This window comes from Orcinus orca, chromosome 19, assembly GCF_937001465.1.
Source record: "Orcinus orca chromosome 19, mOrcOrc1.1, whole genome shotgun sequence".
NCBI classification, from domain to species: Eukaryota; Metazoa; Chordata; class Mammalia; order Artiodactyla; family Delphinidae; genus Orcinus; species Orcinus orca.
In genome coordinates, this window is record NC_064577.1 from 43,335,532 (window position 1) to 43,357,979 (window position 22,448).

The following is a 22,448-nucleotide window of genomic DNA, read 5'->3' on the forward strand; positions in this document are numbered from 1 at the left end:
ACTCACGCCCTACCAGCCTGGTCGATCCCCAGGTCCCCACCCCCCTCTCCAGCCCTGTCAGTCCTCACCCTGAGATCACTCATTACCTGCTGGGGCCCATTCTGCCACCTCAGCCTCCCTGGCTCACTTGAAAACCCTTGTGTGTCTGCGCCCAGGTCCCCTACCAGGGAGACGGCAGAGTGATGCCCCTCCTGCTTCATTAGGGTACCCCTGCATGGTTCTGACTCAGGGTCACTGCCAGCCCAAACTCTGCAGGATTCCATGTCCTGGCATCTCTTCAAACAACCCTGGTCCCTTTCATTCTTCCACCGCCTATAAACCAAGAGGCTTGAGCCCACTGGAGGCCACCAGCAGACTCAGGGCTGTAATCCGGCACCGCTGGAAAAGCTCTCAGCCACGAGCCTGCCGCCCTCACCTACATCTCTCCAGCTTCTCACTCACTCTCCACTCCGGAGGGGATCGGTTCCCAAGCGCAGGGCGCACACAGCTCAAGGAACGCAGGGAGTTGGTGGCCCGGTCCCACCCGCCGGGGCGAGGCCTGCCCGGACCCCTGCCCCTGCCTCCGACCCCGCTGGCCCCCGAGGCGCTCACCCTGGCCGGGCGCCGCCCGGGCGCGCGGCGGTCGCTGTGGCTGAGGCAGGGCAGCCAGAGGCAGCGCGGCTCCGGGGCGCTGCAGTCCACGCCGACGGCGCGCTCCCAGCGCCAGCCCCCGGCCCCCGCGCGCTCCACGCGCCACACAGCGCTGCCCACGAGCGCCGCGGCCGGCGGGGGCCCCCGGGCCCGGCCGCCGCCCCGGCCCCAGCGCGCCGTGTGCCGGGCTTCCGGAGACTGGCGCGCTGCGCGGGGGCCGGCGGCCGCTCTTCGGCGCCCGGCGGGCGGCGTCCTCGGCCCCCCGGGCGGCGGCGGCGGCGGCGGCGGGCGGGCCCCAGGGGTCCCCGCCCGTCCCCCGGAGCCACGGGCCCGGAGCCCTGGGGCCCCGAGGGGACGGCCGGCCCGCGCGGACGGCGGCAGGACGGCTGCAGCAGCTCCGCGCCTCCCGCGCCTCCTGGCCGAGGGCGCCTGAGCCCGGACACGCCGGCGAGTCTCGCAGGGCAGACGCCTCCCCCTCCGGGGCGGCCCCTGTGCGCGGCCGCCCCATCCCACACACTCACACCCCCCACACACGAGAAGGCCTGCACAGAGCCCCCGCAGTCACACACACACACCCCACTCACACAAAAACTTACTGTACCTGCCGGCGCACGCTTGCTTATACTCCTTCCAGTCCAAAGCTCAACCAGCTGCCGGTGCCCCAGAGAAATACACATTCCCACGCGTACACATGTCAACACACACCCAACCCACCTTTACAGACCCGCACCACACACACATCTAGACAGCCCACACCCTCCCCGACACACACACAGTCACTCACTCCCCCTCTGTCCACATACCCTACACACACAAACACACACACACTATTCCCCTCATATAAACATTGCACGTGGCCATCCTTCTGTATGCGCACACACACTGAACACCCTCCCATGGGTACGATGGCCCACACACCCCACAGAGACACATTTGCAAGCATACCCACTGTGCCCCGGAAAGCACACCAGACCCCCACCTGCCCACCCATACATTCCACACACACCCCCCAGAGAGACCCACAAACCCCACGAAGGCACACACCTAGAGGACGTGCACACACTACCCAGCACACCCACTCCATGCATTGCTGCCGTGCCCCCTCAGGTCTCACACACACACACACACACACACACACACACACTGCCCTGCTCAGACAGCAGCGCTCTCTCATAATCACCCCACCTCAGAGTCACGTTATACCCTTCCCACCACCACCTGTGGGAGCGTGTGACGGACCCTTTTCCCCAGGACTCCCTGCCCATCATGCTCTACCCAGAGGGGCCACCACAAGCTGACAATGGGCTCCAAGCTGGCCCCCACCTCACCCCTAGCATGTGAGTCAGACAGGAAGCCCCAGTCCACGGCAGACCCTGCCCTCCGCCCCTTCCTGGCTCTCTCTCTTCCCAGGCCCCTTCCCGGGTGGGGCCGACAGAGGCCTTGGCTAGTAGGCGTGTCATGGCCACCCCCATTTCTATCCCACTTGACTGTCCACCGTGGGCTCCCCCCGCACAGCCACTCCCCGGGGCCTGGGGCCACTGCCCTGACCTAGTTTTCGGAAAACAACAGAAGCCCAAGAGCACCCAGCTCATTGGGGCAGCGCTGGGACTCCAAGTCCGGAGACCCTCATTCCAACTTCGGGTCTTATACCTAAATATAGGTATATTATTTATATAGCTATATATAAATATAAAAATATATATAAAATATATATATATATAAAATACCTATATATAAAATACCTATATATAAAAATACCTATAAATATAAATATATATAAATATAAATAAATATAGGTATATCTAGCCAGCATCCAGGTAAGGGAGGCTGGGGGCAGAGGGGAGCAGATCCAGCCCAACCCTGCTCCCAAATCTAGGAGTCGGGGGGTGGGGGGGGAAGAGTCATAGGGTTGGGCCCTTGGGGGGGAAGCCAGCAGAAGGGAGAACCAGGCATAAGAGTCAGCTCCCCCTTCCCTCCCTCGTCCCGTCACCTGCTGTCCCCAGCAAGGACAGGCCAGGATGGAGGATCCTGTGGGGGGAGGTAGAGGAGAGAGAAAGAGGGGCACAGAGAGGAAGGGAAACCAAGGGGAGAAGGAAGAGAAATAGAGGACCATGGGGGTGGGCAGGAGCGGGGGTGGGGGGTGGAGGAAGGGTGAGGGTGAGGCGTGTGGGGGCCAGGGAGCGGTTTTGTTCTCCTGTTTCCTGTTTGCCGCTTGCTGGGCCCCCTGTGCAGGAGCTGGACCCCCACCCCCACCCTGGCGGAAGCCGGAAGGGAAGAGCGAGGCTGCCACCAGCGCTGAGTCAGGAGGGCTTGGGACAGAGTGGGAAAGGACCGCGGTCAGGGGTAGCAGGACTCCTGGCATCTCCATCAGCACCTCCCCCGCCCCCATCACTAGAAAACCGAGGCTTCTGGGTCAGGATCATTCCTGCCTTTGTCACGCCCTCCAAAGACCAGGGCCTCAGACCAGCTGGAAGCACCACCGAGAACGTCCTCAGCCATGTCAGACTCTGCCGCCCCGAATGGAGGGCAATGACCACAGGGATGTCCTGACTCAGAGTCTGACCCGCTTTCCCAGCAGGCAGCCAGTTAGTCCCCCCAGCTGCCTAGCTTCCTTTCCTCTTGCTGCAAGTCCAGTCCCTGGTTCTGAGGAAATAAGACTCACTCTCCCGTCTCATGCCCCATGGAGCCTCTCATGGCCAACAGGTGCTGCTGTGTATATCTGGATCAAGAATCAACCTCCCTGGGGCTTCCCTGGTGGCACAGTGGTTAAGAATCCGCCTGCCAATGCAGGGGACACAGGTTCGAGCCCTGGTCAGGGAAGATCCCACATGCCACGGAGCAATTAAGCCCGTGAGCCACAACTACTGAAGCCTGTGCACCTAGAGCCCGTGCTCCGCAACAAGAGAAGCCACCGCAATGTGAAGCCCGCACACCTCAACGAAGCGTAGCCCCTGCTCACCGCAACTAGAAAAAGCCCACGCGCAGCAAAAATAAAATAAATAAATTCATTTAAAAAAAAAAGAATCGACTCCCGCCCTCCCTCGAAACTGCTAAGGGTTCTGAGGGCTGGCTCTGAGGGCTGCAGGGGGAGGCGAGGTGGAGAAGCAGCGCGGGGTTTCTGTATTCAGGGCAGCAGAGACCTGGGAAACGAGAAGCCATCTGTGACGCCCATCTCCTGCCCTCTAGTCTGGCAGGGGCAACAGGGCCCCCAGAAGGAGGCAACAGCCTCCTCCAACACAAACCCACACCTTCCCCACCCCACCCACTCCACCCCAGCTTTCTCCACAGGCCTGTCAGGAGCAAGGTACACACCGCAGGGCCTAGAAACTTATACATAGTTTGAATAGATGATCTTCCAGGCCTGGGGAGCCTCTCGGCCCCCTCCCCCATTTCCTTTGGGAAAGGAATGTGGGGTGGGCCCCAGAGTGCAGTGGGGGAGGGGGCCAAGGGCTGGGAAATACCAGGCGTAGCTGAGATTCTATTCCAGGCCTTCCTGCCTGGTGTGAGTCCTCCTCCCCTACACCCTCGCCAGCTTCCTCCCCCCAAATCAGGAATTACCCCGCTGAGCAGTCCCTCCCATCAATCCTCTAGTTTGACCAGCTTGCAAAATCCATTCAACCTTATCTTCCTGAAGGTCCCCTGCGGAGGGCTTGGGGACTACACCCCCAAAGGGAGGGCATCCGGTCTTCCTCTCTCCACGTGAGATTATCATCCTTTACTGTTTGAAAGCACTTTCACTTTATCTCATTTGACCCTTACCCTAAGAGTTGAATATTTGAGATTGTTTTTATACCCGTTTTTCAGATGCAGAAACTGAGACTCAAAGAGGACAAGTGACTGGTTCAAGGCTTGCTTTTACTAAGGTGGGACCATCCCAGGGTTCTAACCCCTAACTCAGATCTCTTTCCATTATCCTCTCATTTATGTATTCAAGAACCACGACTTGAGTGCCTGCTGTGGGCCAGGGGCTGTGCTGGGGGCTGGGACACCTTAGAAAAACAAGATGAGTGTAGACCTTACCCTCAGGGCGCTTACCGTTCTACTAGTGTTGTCCTAGCTCCTGAGGTCTTCAGGGGTCCCCAATTCCAGATCCAGGCCCAAGCCAGCTGCCTTCAGCCCCACCAAGGGAGACCCCCATACACATACCAAAGGAGCCCCTGTGTCAGGGGTTCAGGGCCTCTTCTCTCTGGGAGCGGACAGTTTGTTTGAGAGCGGGGTTAGGGGCCTCCCAGGTAAGCCTTTGAAGCAGAGAGTGGGCTGAGCTGGAGGAGCAGAAGGCTGCAGGCGCCAGCCTGACAGCCAGAAACTGGGGAACAGGGAAGCATCCTGCAGCCCAAGGGTCAGGTGATAGGAGAAGGAGGGAAACTGATACTGCTGAAGGGCGTGTGGCTCAGGAAGTGAGAGAGAGGGGTCCCAGGGTCAATTCGCCTGCATTTCCTTCCTCTGCTTGCTGTGTGCCTCCTCCCAGAATGCAGCCTTCAAACCACAGGACAAACAATGCCCCCAACCCAAGAGAATCATCCGGCATTTCTAAAGCTCCGACTGCTTCCATACACCCATCGCACACTATCAGACTGGGACACCCCACACGCACAACCTCACACACAGACGGAGCAAATCCCCTGCCAGCCCGTTCATCCCAGGCATGTAGGCAATGCGATACCCAAGGCATGCCCGCCCTGCCCATGCCTGGGCCTCTGACCCCTGCCCCAGTCTCTCCTCATTCAAGGGCAGCCGCCCCCTCCTTCCTCCTCCACCCTCCTGCCCCACTCAGATGCCTGCTTCCCAGCACCACTTGTGTGCAGTCCCGACGTGCCCCAACAGGCCAAGCGGATGAGCCGGCCAGGCAGGCCCGGGTCTCCCCAACACCCTCAATGTGCAGATAACCCCGCGTCACCGGGAACCTGGGAACCCCACACTCGGTCTAGCCTGCGGGCAGCGGGTGATTCAGAGGGTCTCTCCAGACCCCGTGCTTTCCCCATCCAGGGCCAGTCTTGCCCTGAGTGAGGGTGTTGCGACACTCCTCTCCCACCCTGAAACTGGGCCCAAGCCAAGGAAGGCTGGGGGAGGGGCGGGTGAGAGAAAAGGGAGGAGGAAGCACTCGTGATGCCAGAAATCAAGGAGGGACCAACACAGTCCCAAGCAGCACAGAATCCCCTAGTTCTTCTGGTGGCAGTACGGCTCAGGGGTTAGCACGTGGGCTCCAGGGTCCTCTGGAATCCAGGACTTCTGGGACTGAGTCCTATCCCTATCCCTTTCTGGCTGTGAGACCTTGGGTGAGTTATTTAACCTCTTTGAGCCTCAGTTCCTCACCAATAAAATGGGAATGACACTAAGTTCCACCTCATAGGTTCTTAGGAGAATTAAGTCAATTAAAGAAAGTCTTGAGCATATAATAGGGGTTCAATAAATGCAAACTTTTGTTTGTTTTCTTTTTTAAAAAAATTTTTATTGAGGTATAATTGACATGTAACGTTATATTAGTTTCAGGTGTACAGCATGGTTGGATGTTTATGTATATATTGAAATGATCTCCACAATAAGTCTAGTTAAACATCTGTCACCATACTTAGTTACAGAAATTTTTTCTCGTGATGAGATCTTTTAAGATCTATCCTCTTAGCAACTTTCAAACATGCAATACTCGATTATTAACTATAGCTGCCATGCTGTACATTACAGCCCCAGGACTTATTTATTTTATGACTGGAAGTTTGTACTTTTTGACTCCCTTCACCCATTTCACCCCACATCCCCGCCACTCTGGCAACCACCAGTCTGTTCTCTGTATCTGTGAGCTTGGGGTCTGGGGGGGTTTTGTTTGGGGGTTCTTTTTAGATTCACATATAAGTGAGAGCATACATAAGGTATTTGTCTTTCTCTGCCTCATTTCACTTAGCATAATGCCCTCAAGGTCAATGCAAGATGTTTTTATTGTCTTTTGAATAGTCACACTCTCACACACCCAACCACACTCACATTCAGACATGCAGACAACTCAGCCACACGTACACAAAGACAGTGACACATGCAGACACTCAAGGAGGTCTGTACAAACCCAGGCGAACCTACTCATGAGGTCATCACCACCACCTCTCACTGCCTACCCCCTACAGGCCCCTATGTGCCCCACCTCCCCCTAATAAGCAGGGAGGAATCATCGGGAGCCCCCCTTCCATAGCAGAACTTCGGCAGGCCCAGAGCCCTGTCAGTAGGCCATTTGGGAGTGAGGAAGGGGCGGGCGACATGAGACCCCAGGATGGAACCTGCTCCCAGCAGACAAGGAGGATGGCAAAGGTGCCAGGCTGGCAGGGCCCCCTCCTAGCAAGAGAACCAGTTCCCTCCTCAGGGACACCAGAGGGAGGAGAAACTAAAGATGAGTAGCTTTCCTCATGGTGGGAAATGAGTACTTGCAGAAAACGGTGAGTCTGGAGCCAGCCACAAAGTAAACAGTGGGGCCATCGCCCAGGCAACCGTGGGCCAGCGTGGGCTAGGGCCCACCACAAGCCCTCTCCAGCCCCTGATTTACGACACTCATCAGCCCCTTGACTGTCTCAAGGCATGCCCTCCACGTATCCATTCTGGTCTCTGGGCCTGTCTGGGGACACCCCAAAAGGAAGAAGTTATGCTTCCTCCATCAGATTGGGCTCCCTGAGAGCAGGATTGTTGTTTTTGTTGTTTTTGCCCCATCTTAGTCCAGAGTCTCCCAGAGGTCATGGCCTGTGTCTTTCCTCCTCAGATTGGAGACTGCTCAAGGGCCTGGCCTGAGTCTCCCACATTAGACTGAGAGCTTCCTAAGGACAATAGCTACTAAATTTTCAGAAATGTATTTGTGGGCTTCCCTGGTGGTGCCGTGGTTAAAAATCCTCCTGCCAATGTAGGGGACACGGGTTCGAACCCTGGCCCGGGAGGATCCCACATGCCATGAAGCAGCTGAGCACATGGGCCACAACTACTGAAGCCCGCATGCCTAGATCCCGTGCTCCGCAACAAGAGAAGCCGCCACAATGAGTAGCCCCTGTCATCGCAACTAGAGAAAGCCCCAACGCAGCAACGAAGACCCAACGCAGCCAAAAATAAATAAATAAGCTTTTTTAAAAAAGTAAAGAAATGTATTTGTACCGCTAGAGTGCTTTGTCCATAGTAGGCTCTCAAAAATTATTTGCTGATGGCGAGAATGTGGAGGAATTGGAACTCTTATGTCTTGCTGGTAGAAATGCAAAATGGTGGAAAACAGTATGGTGGTTACTCAAAAAATTAAACATCAAATTACAATATGATCCAGCAATTCCACATCTGGCCATGTACCCAAAAGAAGAGAAAGCAGGGACTCAGATATTTGTACAATGATGTTCATAGCAGCATTATTCATAAAAGCCAAAAGGTGGAAACAACCCAAATGCCCAACGACAGATGAATTAGATAAACAAAATGTGGCACAAACATACAGTGGAATTTTGTCTTCAAACTCTGACACATGCTACGACATGGATGAACCTTGAAGACATTATGCTAAGGGAAATAAGCCAGACACAAAAAGGCAAGTATTTTATGATTCTACTTATATGTGATACCTAGATTCATAGAGACAGTAAATAGAACGGTGGTTGCCAAAGGCTGCGGGAAAGGGGAATGTAAGTTATGGTTTAGTGGGTACAGAGTTCCAGTTTGGGAAGATGGAAAAAGCTCTGGAGGGGCTTCCCTGGTGGCACAGTGGTTAAGAATCCGCCTGCCAATGCAGGGGACACAGGTTCGAGCCCTGGTCCGGGAGGATCCCACATGCCGCGGAGCAACTGGGCCCATGCGCCACGACTGCTGGGCCTGCGCTCTGTAGCCCGCGAGCCACAACTACTGAAGCCTGCGCGTCTGGAGCCCGTGCTCTGCAGCGAGAGAGGCCACCACAGAGAGAGGCCCGCGCACAGCGGCGGCGGCGGCGGCGAAGAGTGGCTCCCGCTCGCCACAGCTGGAGGGAGCCCGCGCGCAGCAACAAGGACCCAATGCAGCCAGAAATAAATAAATTAAAAAAAAAAAAAAGCTTTGGAGGCATGTGATGGTGAGGGTTGCACAACGATGTGAGTGTACTTAATGCCACTGAACTCTACACTTAGAAATGATAAATTCTGAGTTATGTATATTTTGCCACACACCAAAAAAAATGGCAAAGTCAGAATTCAAATGAAAAAAATATATATCGTTGAAAGAAGATGGAACAAATGAATGGGTCTTCCAATGGGCCCCAGGAGCAGGCCCTGCCCACAGAGACTGCCCAGGACAGCTGGGTACCTCCTGCCGGGAGGACCTTTCCCTCCCACCCCGTCCATTGTGCCTTCTCAGAACCCCTGCTGTCATCTTTGAGGCCCTAGTAGACCGAGCACAAGGGGAGCTCTCAGGCCTCCAGGGGAGTCTGAACCTCCCACAGAGTAGGTCCTTGGCATTGACGAGGACCTACCATCTATCGGAGGCTGGACTGATGGACGCACAGCCCCTGGAGAGGCCACGTTCCAAGGTGTCAGAACCTTGGAAGAGTTTTTCTAGCAAAAGCCAGGCTAAGTATGGGGTTCCTGACCCCCTGAGGCCTGACACTCCCCCCAGCACACACGTCTTTCCCAAGTCTACATACGCTTACACACCACCCGTAACATATACACACATACCAGGGTGTGCACATAGAGGCAAGACCCCGTTCTTGCGTGCTCTCTCGTGCACACGGTCCAAGAAAACCATGCCTGAACGCTGAAGGATGCAGTCTTGTCAGGGACGCAGGCAGGTCCCGTGTGCGGGAGAGCCCCCTGGTGGCCCAGGTCTGGCACACTTAGCTCCCTCACAGCCCAGAGTGGGCAGGGTGCCCTCATTCCTTCCACCCCACCTCCCCCACTGCACTCTCCAGGCCCCCAACCAGGCCCCAGGGTCACCCTCCCCATCTCGTACAGAGGAGCAGGGTCTTCTGCAGAAGGACAGAGCAACTGTGGGAAGGGTCTCACTTTAGTTGGTCAAGGAGTCCTGGAGAGAGGCCAGAGCCCTTTTTCAGACAAGATCATGTTAGGGACAGTCATTCCTGAAGGCCAGAAAATGCCTGCAATGACTCTTCTCCAAAATCATCGTATCCATTCTTTGACTCCACACTGAACAGCTCATTTCAGAGGAGACTGGGGGAGAACTCTGGCCATGGCTCTTCCTATTGTCCCCCACACCTCTCTCTGGAAATGCTTCCTGTTATCTGACCACCTGGGCAGAGGCAACAAATGCACCTACTGGTTTCTTCCAGGGGATCGCTCAGTCCAAGTCAAGCTGAGACGTCATCCCCTCCCAAGGCAGGTCTCAGCAGATCCCCAAAGTCTCCCCAAGGGCACATGGGGCTCCCTGCAGGGAGAGGTTCTCAGCTCCACCCCTGAAACCACCCCCCCCATCACCCCAGGCCCTGCTCAACCTGCCCAGGTTATCCCTTCACCCTGCCTAAGAGTTGAACCTCTCCCTAATCCAGCCCATGATGCCGCAGAGGCAGCTGGAAGGGTGGAAGGGATGGATGGTGGCTCTGCAGGGACAAACAACCTCCCCTGGCTCCTGCCTGTGAGGGAGCTGAGATGATTTCTGTGCTGGGCTCTGTGGTCAGAAGAGGCCAGGCAGCAACGCCTTCGGCCCCAGATCCTCCCCCTTACCATGTGCCTGGCTCTGCATTTGGGGACATTGTAACGGCCACAGCAGTAACTAACATTTGTTGAACCCTCACTATATGCCAGGCACACTTCCCATGCATTACCTCATTTAACAGCAGAGCAGCCTCTTGGGATAAGTGTGACACACACCCACACACCACCTTGGCCTCTTGGGTCCCCCACCCAGTCTGGTGCTAGGTAGGGAATGCTGAGCTAACCCACAGGGCGCCTAGGGGTGGGGGATAGAAGGCTGGTGAGAGAGAGACCACTGGCCCAGCATCGAGAAAAGCTGATCTAGAGAAAGGGTCACACTTGCCAATGGTATTGGCCCTAGTCCTTTTCTGGCTGTTTGACCTCAAGGTCACACAGGTTTTCTTATTTCTTCAACTACAAAATGAAGCTAGGGATAGCAGCCTGACAAAGTTGCTAGGAAAGCATTCTGGGAACCAGTAAATGGGAGGGGTTATGGCCCCAGCCCTACATCCCACCCATCAGAGTGGACTCTGCTTCCCAAATATCTCCTGAGTCCACCCACTTCACCATGTCCACTCCACCCCAAGTCTCCATCACTCCTCTGGCCCCTTACAGTCCAGACTAATTGTTTTAATACTATGACCACCAGGCCCTGTGGGACGTGCCTCTGGGTTCCATGCCCACCACACCCCCTTTCTCTGTGCTCCAGTTACCCTGGCCTCCTTCCATTTCCTTTGCGGACCAGGCAGCCTTCCAGCCTCAGGTCCTTTGCACATGCTGTTTCTGGAATGCTGTTCTCTCTTCCCTGGCTCCCTCCCTGCCTCACCAACCCACACCCTAATTAACTCCTACCCACCCTGCAGTTCTCAGCAAAAAAGTCACTCCCCAGAGACACCTCCTCTGGCCCCCAGACCAGGTCAGGTCCCTTTGCACCCTCTCACAGCACTCTCGAGATGGTGCCTGTATATTTATGAGGTTATTTTGACCAACATCTCCCCCCTGGGGCTGTGAGTTCTGGAAGGCTGGAACCATGTCTGCTTTGCTGGCAGTCAAATCCACAGCTCCTGGCATGGCACCTGGCACAGATTGGGTGCTCGGCACACTGCTTCTGAATGTACAGGAATGAATGAGCTTCTCCTCAGAGAAAGCAGATGGTTGGCAAACCCCCTGCCCCCAGGAAAGGTCTACCTGGGGCAGAGGCTGCTTCGCATCTTTGTCCATCTTTCTGTATTCCCTGCTCCCTCCTCAGTAGGAACCAGATCCAGAAAGTGGGGGGTGCTGGAATAAGGGAGTAAGGGGTGGGGAGAAAAGGGAAGCTGCTTCATCTCTTTTGTAGGGTCCGCTGTCCCTTCACCTCAGCTGGCCAAGCCCTTGTCCACTCAGGGCTGGTCCACCACATCCACAGTTCCCTCTCCCTGGAATATAACATTTGTCTCTCTCCCTCCCCCACCTTCCCTTAACTGATCCCTTATCCTCGAGGTCTCAGCTTGACTGTTTCTGAAAAGCTTCCCGGACTGCAAGCTAAGGAACTTGCCGGGGTGCCACAGCTAGCGGCAGCTCAGATTCAAGCTCAGGTCTGTCTGCTGGCAGAGCCCAGGCTCTCAGCCACCTCATTATACGCCTCATTACTACCAGTTTCTCCCTGGAGGCCCGGCCGAAAGACACTCCCCCTCCCTAGGCCTCAGTTTCCTCCTGTGGGTTCGGCCAACCCTAGATTTCAGGAAAATTGGTGGAGATCGAAGGTGGGAGAGGAGACAGAGGGAAGAGTGAAGAGAGGAGGAAGGAAGAGGGAGGGAGGAGCAAGGAGGGGTGGCAGCCGCGGGCCAGCCAGACGTGAGTAACGCCAAATATGCGAACTACGCCAGCCCCTGAGCTATGAATAGGGCGGCCAGGCTGGCCGCCCAGGTCTGCCCCTCACGCCCCGCAGCCCCCCAGCCCAGCCCTCCCACGCCAGCCCTGCAGAGGGTCCTGAAATGGGGCGGAAGCCCAGGGGGCACTCTTGGAGGCGGAGGCTGAGTGGCAGGAGCGAAGAGGTGTGGTCATGCAGATGACATGCAAATAGAAAGCAGCTGGCTTATCTGATTGGTGGGTCTCTGTCCTTCCGGGAAGGTGGTGCTAAGGGGCACTAGACCCGCGCGGGGCCCCAGCTCACAGCGGCTTCCACCCGGGTAGCCGCGGTTCCCAAGCGGTCCTTCGGGTCACCCCTTGGCTGAAGTCGCACTGATATGTGCAGCCTCTGGAGGCCTCTCACCCTGTTCTGTCAAGGTCCTGGTAAGGCTCTGCTGCTGTGATACCATCCCCTCCCACCCCAGCGCCAGGTCAGCCTCTCCTCCTTGGAGCTCACATGTCTGACAGACAGCGGGGCACTTGGGAAATTACAACAGTTCCATCCCTGCCTCTGGACCCCCTTTCTTCATCAATGACGGAAGTGGGGAGCACTTCCCTGGCCCAGTCCAGCCCCTTGTGTGCCCCCAAACAAGTCAGTCAATCTCAGAGCCCGGCTCCTCTTTCTTTCATTCTGGCACTATTGATAGGTGTCCCGGAGGGCGAGGCGTCAAAGAGTTGTAAGATCAGGTTCCCAGCTGTGTGACCCCAGTCAAGTCTCTTTCCTCTCAAGTCTCCTCAGTTGTAAATGGGGTCCTTGAGGGGGCTTAGTGTGGAGTGCCTAGCACATAGAAGTTGTTCAACAAATCTTAGTTCAGTAGTCCACAAAGGATTTTTTTTCATTAATTAAAAAAAAAGAGATTCTATGAAGAAACAGACATGAGACAAAATTAAAAGGCTGCAGAGCGTAGTGTTTAAACATTCCTAAACAGGATTCAGAGGAATCTGGTTTTGAATCCCAACTTGAATCCCACTTCCTAGCTGTGTATCCTTTTGGACTAGTTACTAACCTCTCTGAGCTTCTGTTTCTGCGTTTATAAAATAGAGATAATCTATTCTCCATGAGGTTGTTGTTGTGCAGATTAAAGAGCTAGTGTGTATAAAGTGCTGAGCACAGCAGTGCCTGGCACTGGAATGTTCAATAAATGTTAGTTGCAACCAATACTCCTATTATTATCATGGGGTTTTCACAAGGCAGTGCGAAGTGCTATGGAAATTTTCAGTTCATCAGTCAACAATATTCATTCAACTTGGCCTGGTCTAGGAGCTGGAGATAGAGCAGTGAACAAGACAAAAGTCCCTACCCTGATGGGGCTTAAAGTCTAGTCCCCAGAGGAGGAAATCCCCATATATTCGAGGAATTGGTGGCTGGTGGGGGGAGGGGTGGCAGATTTACAGAGAAGGATATTTGAACAGAGCCTTGAAGGATAAATAGAAGTTTGTGAAATGGAGAAGGCAGGGAAGGCTAAATCAGACAAGGGGAAGAGATGGCACGGAAGCTTCTGGGGAGGGGAGGAGGGCGATGCATCCCACTCCTATCCTCTCCTCTTCATCTCCAATTCCACGTTTAGCCCTCATCAGCTCTCAGCTGGTCTGCTGCCTCCACTTCCTGACACCTTTCCACGGCTCCACAGTATCTACGGGACCAAGTCAAGTTCCTTAGTATGGCATGAAGGATCCGCCATGATGACGGACGAGAGGGACAGGATCTGGCCCTCATTGGCCTTGACAATCTCATCTCTCTTTACTCTCAGTCTTGCTTTCATTGACCCCACAAGAGGCCAGGCTGTCTCGCACCTCCTTGCCTTTGCTCACGCTGGGTCCTTCTGCCTGGAATGCCCTGCTCTCCCTTCTCCACCACCCCACCGATCCCAGCAGGCATCTTTCAAGCCTTGGCAAGCCTCACCTCCTTGGTAAAGTCTTCTTCCCCTCAGAGCTGGAGCATCTCTAGAGGAGGCAGGGACTCAGCCCCTGTTTACTGCCAGAGCCATGGGGTCCTCCACACCACTCGTGAGCAAACCCAGACTCCAGGGAGGCATAGGGAAAATCCCTGTGCAAGCAGAGTCACGGAGAAGCAGAACATAATTGTGCTGCCTGCATCCACCACCCTTCCCTCATTAGGCCAACCCCTACTTGGATTTCAAGGCTCGGCTGGGGGCAGGGGGAAGGGTCCACTTTCCCAGGGTGGCAGCTGTGCTCCCAGGCTCTTCCTTGTCAGGGAATGTAGCCGTGACACAGGACAGCCTTAGTTAGGATTCAGAAAGACCCAGATTTAAATTCGGATGCCGGGTGACCTTTGGTGGAGTAATTTAGCCTCTCAGGGTCTTGGTTCTTATATCAGTAAATGTACAACCATTTCATGATGGTCCTTGAAAATTGATCAAAAGAAGTTTCGATAAAGAATCCTCAGCTTAACTACTGTTAACTATTGTTTGGAAACGAGATGAGAGAAAGGAGATTAATCATATCACCAACTGGTTTTTAACCGATCCCTATAGCAATTCTCCCCAGTGACACTGTTTCCATCTGTAAACTCCTGTTACCACTTTTGTGACCTCATTCACACTCAAATGATGTGAAGACAGGGTCTGTCTAACTGGGTCTGTCTCCCCAGTTAGATCAGGCCAATTTTTATGATAATATTTTGGGGGGTGGCAAGGGGTGTTCTAGACCGGCAGATACTGTAGATGCGCATCTCAGAACCCCTGAAAAAATCTTAGTGGAGCTTTTGGGTGGTGAGAAAAGGAACCCCTTGAGAGCCGGGCTGTGTCATACCCACCCAGGTCCCAAGACCCACAGAGCGAGCCTGGAACCCAGAAGGCACAGAGGAAATGGTCACCAAATGAACAAAGTATGGTTGGCATGAAAATCTAGCCACTGCCTGATTTTCCCAGGCACTGAGCCTCCAGTTTCTGGAGTCATGGGCCTTCTTCTGCCCCAGGCTATAATTAGGGAGAGGACACTCTCACACAAGCCAGGCCTGGGAATGTCCTCAGAGCCCTGGGCCACACCCAGTCTCGGATAATGCTTTCCCTAGCACTGTGGGGACCATAGCACCTGGGAGCCACTGGAGGAGGAAAAGGTCCCAGTTCGAAAGGAAGAGGGCCCTGTTTCTCATCCCACCAGCAGTCCTGGCCTTGTTGTGTGACCCCCATTTCCTGGCTCCCACTCTCCCCTCTTGCAGACATCCCAACCCCTCCTGGGCTCTGGGTCCAACCTCAGCTGCCCCCTTATCCCCTCACCCACACCAGGTGCTGCAAGGCAGAGATGGGGCACGATGCCAAATGAGGGCTCAGCTCTTCGGATGCCAGTGCAAGATACAGGAAAGTACCAGAATTGCCTGCAGCCCCCAGTCACGGCCTGGGTGCTCAGCTCCCTCCTCCCTCTCTTGGGGAGGAACCAGGGGCCGTACCCTCAGAAGAGGAAAGGGAGATTTGGAAGAATCTTCCCAAGTACAGAGAGTGCCGTGGCGCCAGGGGAAGGTGGGGATGCGGGGCATGAACCAGAAAACAGCCTCAGGGTGGGGTAGGGGTCTCACCTGGGCACCGCCAACAGAAATTCGCCCCTTCCTTTCCCCCGGTTCATGGAATCACAGCAGGTCAGGGCTGGAGAGACCATGGGCACTTCTCCACTACCCTCGGATTAGAACTCAGCAGCCTGAACCCACTTCTCACCTGGCGTCCAACCTCCCTCTTCCTCCCACTTTTGCCTGTCCCTTCCCCTCTGCTTCTAGTCCCTTGGCCTTGGCCTTTCTCTAGGCCTCAGTTTCCCTTTGAGCCAAGTGGGGAGGCAGGGGAGGGGATGGTCTCCAATATCTGTCCAGCTAAAACTTACAAAGATGTTCCCTTTCTCGGGGGCATCTCTCCCCACTCCCTCGCTCTCTTTTGGAGAATGGTGGAAACTCTGTGGTGGAGGGCAGGGGTCTGCACTGCAGCCTCCCCTTCCTGCCTCTCCGGGCTCTCAGGCTAGCCCAGATCTCCACCCCTCCCTCCTACCGAGGCCTCTAAGTCCTGCGTCTACACCCAATTCTCTCCAAGGAGCTCTCACACTCTTTGAGGAAATTAAAAAGGAAAAAAGCTGTGGATTTAGGAGCCCAGAGTCAGAGATAAGTCAAGCCAGGGACTGTTGGAAACCAGGCCAGAATGAACTCTGTCCTTCCCTAATTAACCCTCACTTGGGGGCCAAGACCCTGGAGTGGTTGTCCTCCCACATGGCTCCCACATGTCCCCCTGTCCTGACCACATTCCTCCAGCCCACACACCTCCCCCCAGCCCTCCCACCAAAGGGGCCAGTCCTGGGTCTGTTTCCATCCTTGGCTTGTGGGTCTTAGTCATCCCCATGCTCCGCCCCAAGTTCTCTCCTCCCAGGGATTCAGGCTGAGCTTTGAAAGGGTCACTTCAAAGAGGACCTGCCTGCCGAGGGCCCAGCCAGACCCAGGGCTGGCTGCTCGGCCAGATTCCCGGTGGCTGGGGACAAAGGCCCCACTGTTCCCCCGACCCCCAGACGCCCCCAAATGCACTGGGCATAAGAAGTCTTTCTTTCCACAGTTCTGTTCCTTACAGGCCCCAGCTCTTTGCCACAGGGAGTAGCCCTGGCCCCTCGTCCAGGAGAGTCTGGGGGGTGGGGGGGTCAGGGAGCTACCAGTTCCCCACCCCCACCATACACCCAACCCCTTTGGGCAGCCAGGATGTGGAGGCAGCCTTGGGCTGACTTCAGAGCCAGTGGTCCAGGCATCACACCGCCCCTCAGCCACCAAGCCCTTCCTGGCCTGCAGTGGCCTCCCCACTTCTCCCACCCATCAGAACCATGCCCATCCTTCCAGGCCTCCTCCAGGCAGCCTCTCAGGACTCCCTCTCCTCATAGCCCAAACCACAGCAGCCAGCCTCTCACTCCGCTCCCCAGTTCCCAACAGCGGGAACCAGGTCTCACCTGCTCCTCTAATTTCCTACCACACGGTGCTGATCCCAAAGCAGGGTCCTTAAGGTTTTCTATGTCAACCCCTCACCCAATGCCTGAATTCTCTCTAGTCTAGTCTGTGCTTGCTCACCTCCACTGACAGGGGCCTCATTACCTACAGGGACAGCTCTTCAGATTACTCCGACCATAAAGGGTTCTCTTTATTGAGCCCAAATTGTGTTGTTTTCATTGCCATCCAGTTGCTGCTAATAGTTGAGATTACCAAATGTCAGCCAGTTTACCTGTATTACCTCATTTAATCCTCTCAGCAATTTTGAGGGATTATTTCAGGGATAAGAAAATGGAGGCTAAAAACAACTAAGTAACTTGGCCAAGGTCACATAGTTGAATAAGGGGTAAAGCTGAAATTTGAACCCCCTCAGGCTGAAGGCAGGGCCTAGACACCCAATGTGCCTCCCAATGTACCAGGAGCCGTGCCAGGCCTGGGCCTCTCATCTCCCGAGGTTGCTTGCTGATATGAGAAGGTAGACCACACCCACCACACTTCTTTTTTCCTAGTTAGCTCCCACGAGCCTTTGTCAGCAGATGAAGTGTGGCCTGGGGATAGTGACAGACCCAGCCAGTGGGGAGCAGGGGGAGGCAGAGGGGAAGAGGTCACCCGCCTAGGGGTACACGGGTTTGAGAAGGCTGGAGGAGGTGACCTTAGGACTCAGGTTTAGGACTGGAGGTGAGAGATGGAGAATTGATAACTACGAAAGGCCCTGTCCCAAACCCGACACTCCGTCCACCCTCCAACTTGAAAGGCACAGGATCTTCCACAAAGGTGATGCATTGGGCTGAACATCTCAGGGCCAGAGAGATGAAAAAGGAACAGACATCGTTAATCCAACCTGTCGTCTTTTCCCACCTGCCCATTGCTCAGCGCCATCCCCTTGGAACTCTGCAGGAGAAAGGGAGGGAGTGGGAGCAAGAGAGAAGTCAGAAAGCTGAGGGGCCCACGCGGCTTGCAGGATCTTAATTCCCGATCAGGGATGGAACCCGTGCCCGCTGCTGTGAGGGCTCAGGGTTCTAACCACTGGACCGCCAGGGAATTCCCCTGGATGAGCTTTCCTTTCCTCTCTAGGTTTGGCTCAGGCACTCCTGGCACAGATAACAAAATGATGCTCCTCTAGGCTACTTTCCTAAGACTCCAACCCAGCTACTTCGAAAGGATTACAGGATTCTGTGATTCCTCCATATACTGTCAGTGAGTCAGTGAGTCAGTCAGTCAACAAACATTCTCAGAGTACTGGCTGCATACCAGGCTCTGTGGATACCAAGATAAACATGACACCTCTGGGGCTGCTTGGAATAAGCACGGCCAACTCCCTAGCTCTGCCACTTACTAGCTGTGTGACCTCAGGAAGCCACATGATTCTTTGTGCCAGTTTCTTCATCTGTCAAATGGATAGGAATAATGTAGCCAGTGGTCAGCACTGTGGAAGTGGTTGCTATGATTATTTTCCCAGTCCGGCAGGGGAGACTGATGTGTAGACCAAGTATCACAATGCTGGGGCAGAGCTGGGCACGGGGCACCCACGAGGCCAGGGGAGGGGCTGCTCCCGGCCTGCACTTCACAAACATTTATGGAGGGCCGCTCTGTGCCAGGCACTGTGCTGGCCCCTGGGGACACAGAGATGAATGGGACACATTGTCCACTTGTCCCTGCTCCTCCCTGCCCTCCTTTTCCCTTCCTGGGGCCTAATCTCAGAACGCTGCACTGGAGGGGGGCACCCGGGACAGAACTGTGTGGGGAAAGGCATGGCCTGGGAGCCCGGGAGGCAGAACCCCTGGGTTCATGTCCACCACTCCCGGCCTATCTGACCTTGGCCACCCTCTGGCCTCAGATTCCCCACTGTTGGACAAGATGACCCCTCTGGTCCTGACCCACTCTGACAGATGATGAATACAGTCCACCCCCATAGAGCTTTAAACTTGCCCCAGAGTCCAGTCCCAAGGCCATCCCAGCCTGTCGTCCCACTGAGGCAGTGAAGAGGAGATGCCTGCCTGGTACTGACAGGCACTGCCCTGCTGACGAGCTGGTGCAATTTCACATGAAAGAGGGAGGCCTGGATCTAAAGGCGGGTTGTTTGAAGGGGATGGAGGGTACTAGGGGAAAGGCAGAGCCAGCTCCCACAGGCCCTATTCATGGCTCTCTCTGGGGAGGGAGAGAGAGCAGGATAATTAAAACCAGGCTTTGTCCAAATCCCTGACCAAGCCAATATCTCACCTTTGAACCCCTGCAGCCAATAGAGCAGGGCTGATGCCCCTTTGGAAGGAAAACACCAATGAACCAAGCCACAGCCCAAGTGCGGTGGGCTAGCATAGGGCGGGATGGGGCGTTGGTGGAGTAAATGAGCTGATTCCCCACCCACCAACCATGGATGGACACCTGAGGCTTTGCCACCCTGAGACCTCTTGTCGCCATCCGTGTCCCAGCTGAAAGCAACCAAGCTCCAATCCAGCAAGAGGTTGACCTTGATCTTGGCCTGTATCCAAGACGGACCCAGATTCAGGGTGAGAGTGACAGCAGACAAGGCAGGTCATGAAAAGCAGGGTAGTGGAGTGAGACCATGAACTTGAGCCAGACTGCTGGGTTCCCACCTTGGCTCTGCCACTAGTTAGCGATGTGATTTTGGCCAAGCTATTGGCTCTCTGCCTCAGTGTCCTCAACTGAAAAATGAGGATAATAACGGCACCCACGTCATGGTGGTTTTGTGAGTATTAAATGAGGTAACTTACATAAATCCTGGCCTAGAGTAATTGCTATCTATGTCTTAGCTATCAGCTCTACTATTAGAGCAATTCTCCATCCTTAAAACACATTTTTTTCAGGCACTAATATATATGCTCATTTGAGTATATTTGCATCTCCCATGAATCTCTCCACATTTCTACACTGGAATCCAACATTACAGGAATCTACCTATCTAACCCACTGTACTGGAGGAAACTTCCCTGCCTGATGCTCCAGGCTCACCTGGGATGCTGCAGCTTGTAAGCCTCTCCCTAGAAGTTCTCCCAAATGGCTAATTGCAGTCCCTCATTCGGTAACTTATTCCATTCTCCTTTGTAGACTCTCTTTTAATCGGATACATCATGAAGTCCTTCTTAAGTATCCCTGCGATAAAGGATGAAGCAAGAAATGCCTCTGCCCACTACTGCACGGCCCTGTTCAGCACCCTCCCTCATCCCCCACTCCATGCCAAAAATGCTGCACCCCTGGGGGCCAGACTGGCCTCCTGCTCCCCTTGCCCCTGAGCTCAGGGTTGGCCTGATGCGGGGGCATAGAGGTCCCCATCCAGGCTGCCCAAACACAAGGCCTATTCCCAGCGTCCAGTCCCTCTCTGTTTGAGCTGAGATCCTCAAAAGCCTGCCCCATTCCCCATGGTGTCCCAAAGGCACCTTCCTAATAATGGTCCCCTCCCTAGAGCTTCATCTTGTGCTGTGACCCATCAGAAGACCCAGTTTCTAGACCTGACACTGTCGCTGTGTCGTCTCAGACCCTAATACTTACCACCCTGCCTGCTCCCAGGGCTTTTGAGGCCCTCAAATCCAGCACTGAAGGATTTACTGCCCTCATCATTCCCAAGGGGAGGGAGGGGCTTCAGATGCAGGAACTTGGAGCTCCCAGAAACCTACGGTGGACCCAACCACCTTGTGAGCAAGTGGAAGAAGAGGCTGGGGCTGAGGGCCTTTGGGCTGTGTTTGGAAGCGAAATGACTGGTTATGTAATTGAGAGTCAAGTCGCAGGCCAGTGAGCACATCTTAGTGAGAGCAGCCGCTCTGGGGAATGGGGCTGTTGCCCTGGCAAGAGGGGGAGAACCCCAGGGGATCAAACACCTTCCCTGCCCTCCCACAGCTGGGCCACAGGGTGAGGCTGGGGGTGGAGATAGTAGGGGGGGTGGAGATGAAGTAGGTGTTGGTGTGTGTGTGTTGGGGGGTGGGGGGTGGGAATCCAAGGAACTCGACGATAATGACATTCACTTCCATCCCCAGTCCACTCTGAAATTCAAGTTTCTAATTAGGAAACACTTTGGCTGAAAGGTGGAGGGGGAGTCAGGGGATAGAGATGCAGACCAAGGGAGAACTGTGCCTACATCCAGCTCCTGAGATACACACCAGTCTCAGAGTTTGCAAAGCACCAGACCCCAGCTCCAACTGAGGGGATGGTTGGGGAGGAATGGCCCTAAATCCTCCAGCCCCGTCAAAAGAGGAAGAGACCTTCTCAGCCCAGGTCTTGATCCCAACCTGGACCCCCAGGAAACTTCTTTTTCAAGCTCAGAAAATGACTGGCCTGACAGTGTTCAACCCTTCGACTTGGAAAGGGATGGAGTGCATGTTGCGGCGCTCCAGTGGGACAGGGCAGTCAGGCTCAGAGGCAGGGTGCTGGCCCCAGTGGGGCCCGGAGGCCCCTGCTGGCCCTCCCCAGCCTCAGCAGCCGGCAGATGAAAGAACCCAAGCAAAGCAGCCCAGCGCTGAGTAATGCCCCTGGCACCCCGTGCCCAGACCCACCCACAGCCAGCCCGAGAGGGCTGAGGCGAGGGCAGCCGCGCCTGCAAGACCAGGGGTCCCCGGCCTGTTTCTCTTCCCCGGGGTGGGGGGCGGTGGACCCGCGCCGGACAGCTCGTCGGGCGGTCCGGCCCGGCAGCGGGGGGAGTGTGGCGCAGGGAGGGGGTGTCCGGCCACAGTGGCCAAGGACATCCCGCTCCGGGAACCCCTCCCCCACTCCCTCTCCCTCCAGCTGTGCCGGGGCCTCGCCAACGGAAAACGAAAACTCGGGCAGAGGAAACGGCGGCAGGCGCCCCGCCTGGAAAACCCGGACAAAAGGCGCGGGCCTCCCGCCCCCGCTGCCCGGCCGCCGGGGGCCTGGCACCGCCGCCCGGGTCGGTGCCCCCGGCCCTGGCAGCCCCGTGCTAGCCCCGGCCCCCTGCCTGCCTTCTTCCTTTCCGCCCCCTGCCCAGGGCAGCTCGCGCTCCGGCCCCCTCCCCGGCCACCAGCCGATGTTCCCTGCAGCCATGCCCGTGGTGCCCGCGCCGTGCGCCCCAGGCTGTGCCCGCCGAGCGGGGGCGCAGCGACCCCGGCCCCAGCTGCCAGCTTCCCGTTAGCGCCTGGATCCGCCCCCTCCCCTGGCTCAGCATCCTCACCTTGGGGGGCCGGGGCTCCGGGCGGGGCGGGATCCCGACCAGGCAGAAGGCGACTCCATTCATCGGGCGGCAGCTGCGGCTCTGCTGCCAGGGCACTGCTGGGGGCGCGGGCAGGGACCAGGGAGGGGCGGGGCCGGAGGGGCGGAGCCGAACGCGGAGGGGTGGGGCGTCTCTTCGCTCCTCCTCCTGCGCTCCTGACGGGGCG

At 55.8% G+C, this 22,448-nt stretch overlaps 1 protein-coding gene across 5 annotated transcripts in view; it reads right to left on the minus strand.

Annotated features, from left to right (window-relative positions):
- The window catches only part of ARHGAP23 (Rho GTPase activating protein 23), an 81,423-nt gene that overhangs the window by 50,971 nt on the left and 8,004 nt on the right, over window positions 1-22,448 (minus strand). For 2 of the 5 annotated variants that reach the window (XM_049702702.1, XM_049702701.1), the window contains exon 1: window positions 1,959-1,982. The exons of 1 other annotated variant lie outside the window; for it this stretch is intronic. In XM_049702702.1, the coding sequence (XP_049558659.1) occupies window positions 1,959-1,967 (9 nt within the window). In that variant the 5' untranslated portion in view covers window positions 1,968-1,982. Of the gene's footprint in view, window positions 1-591; window positions 1,172-1,958; window positions 1,983-22,243; window positions 22,354-22,448 lie in introns of those variants that run through there. 2 more of the 5 variants (XM_004282701.3, XM_033410860.2) reach the window with 2 other exon arrangements.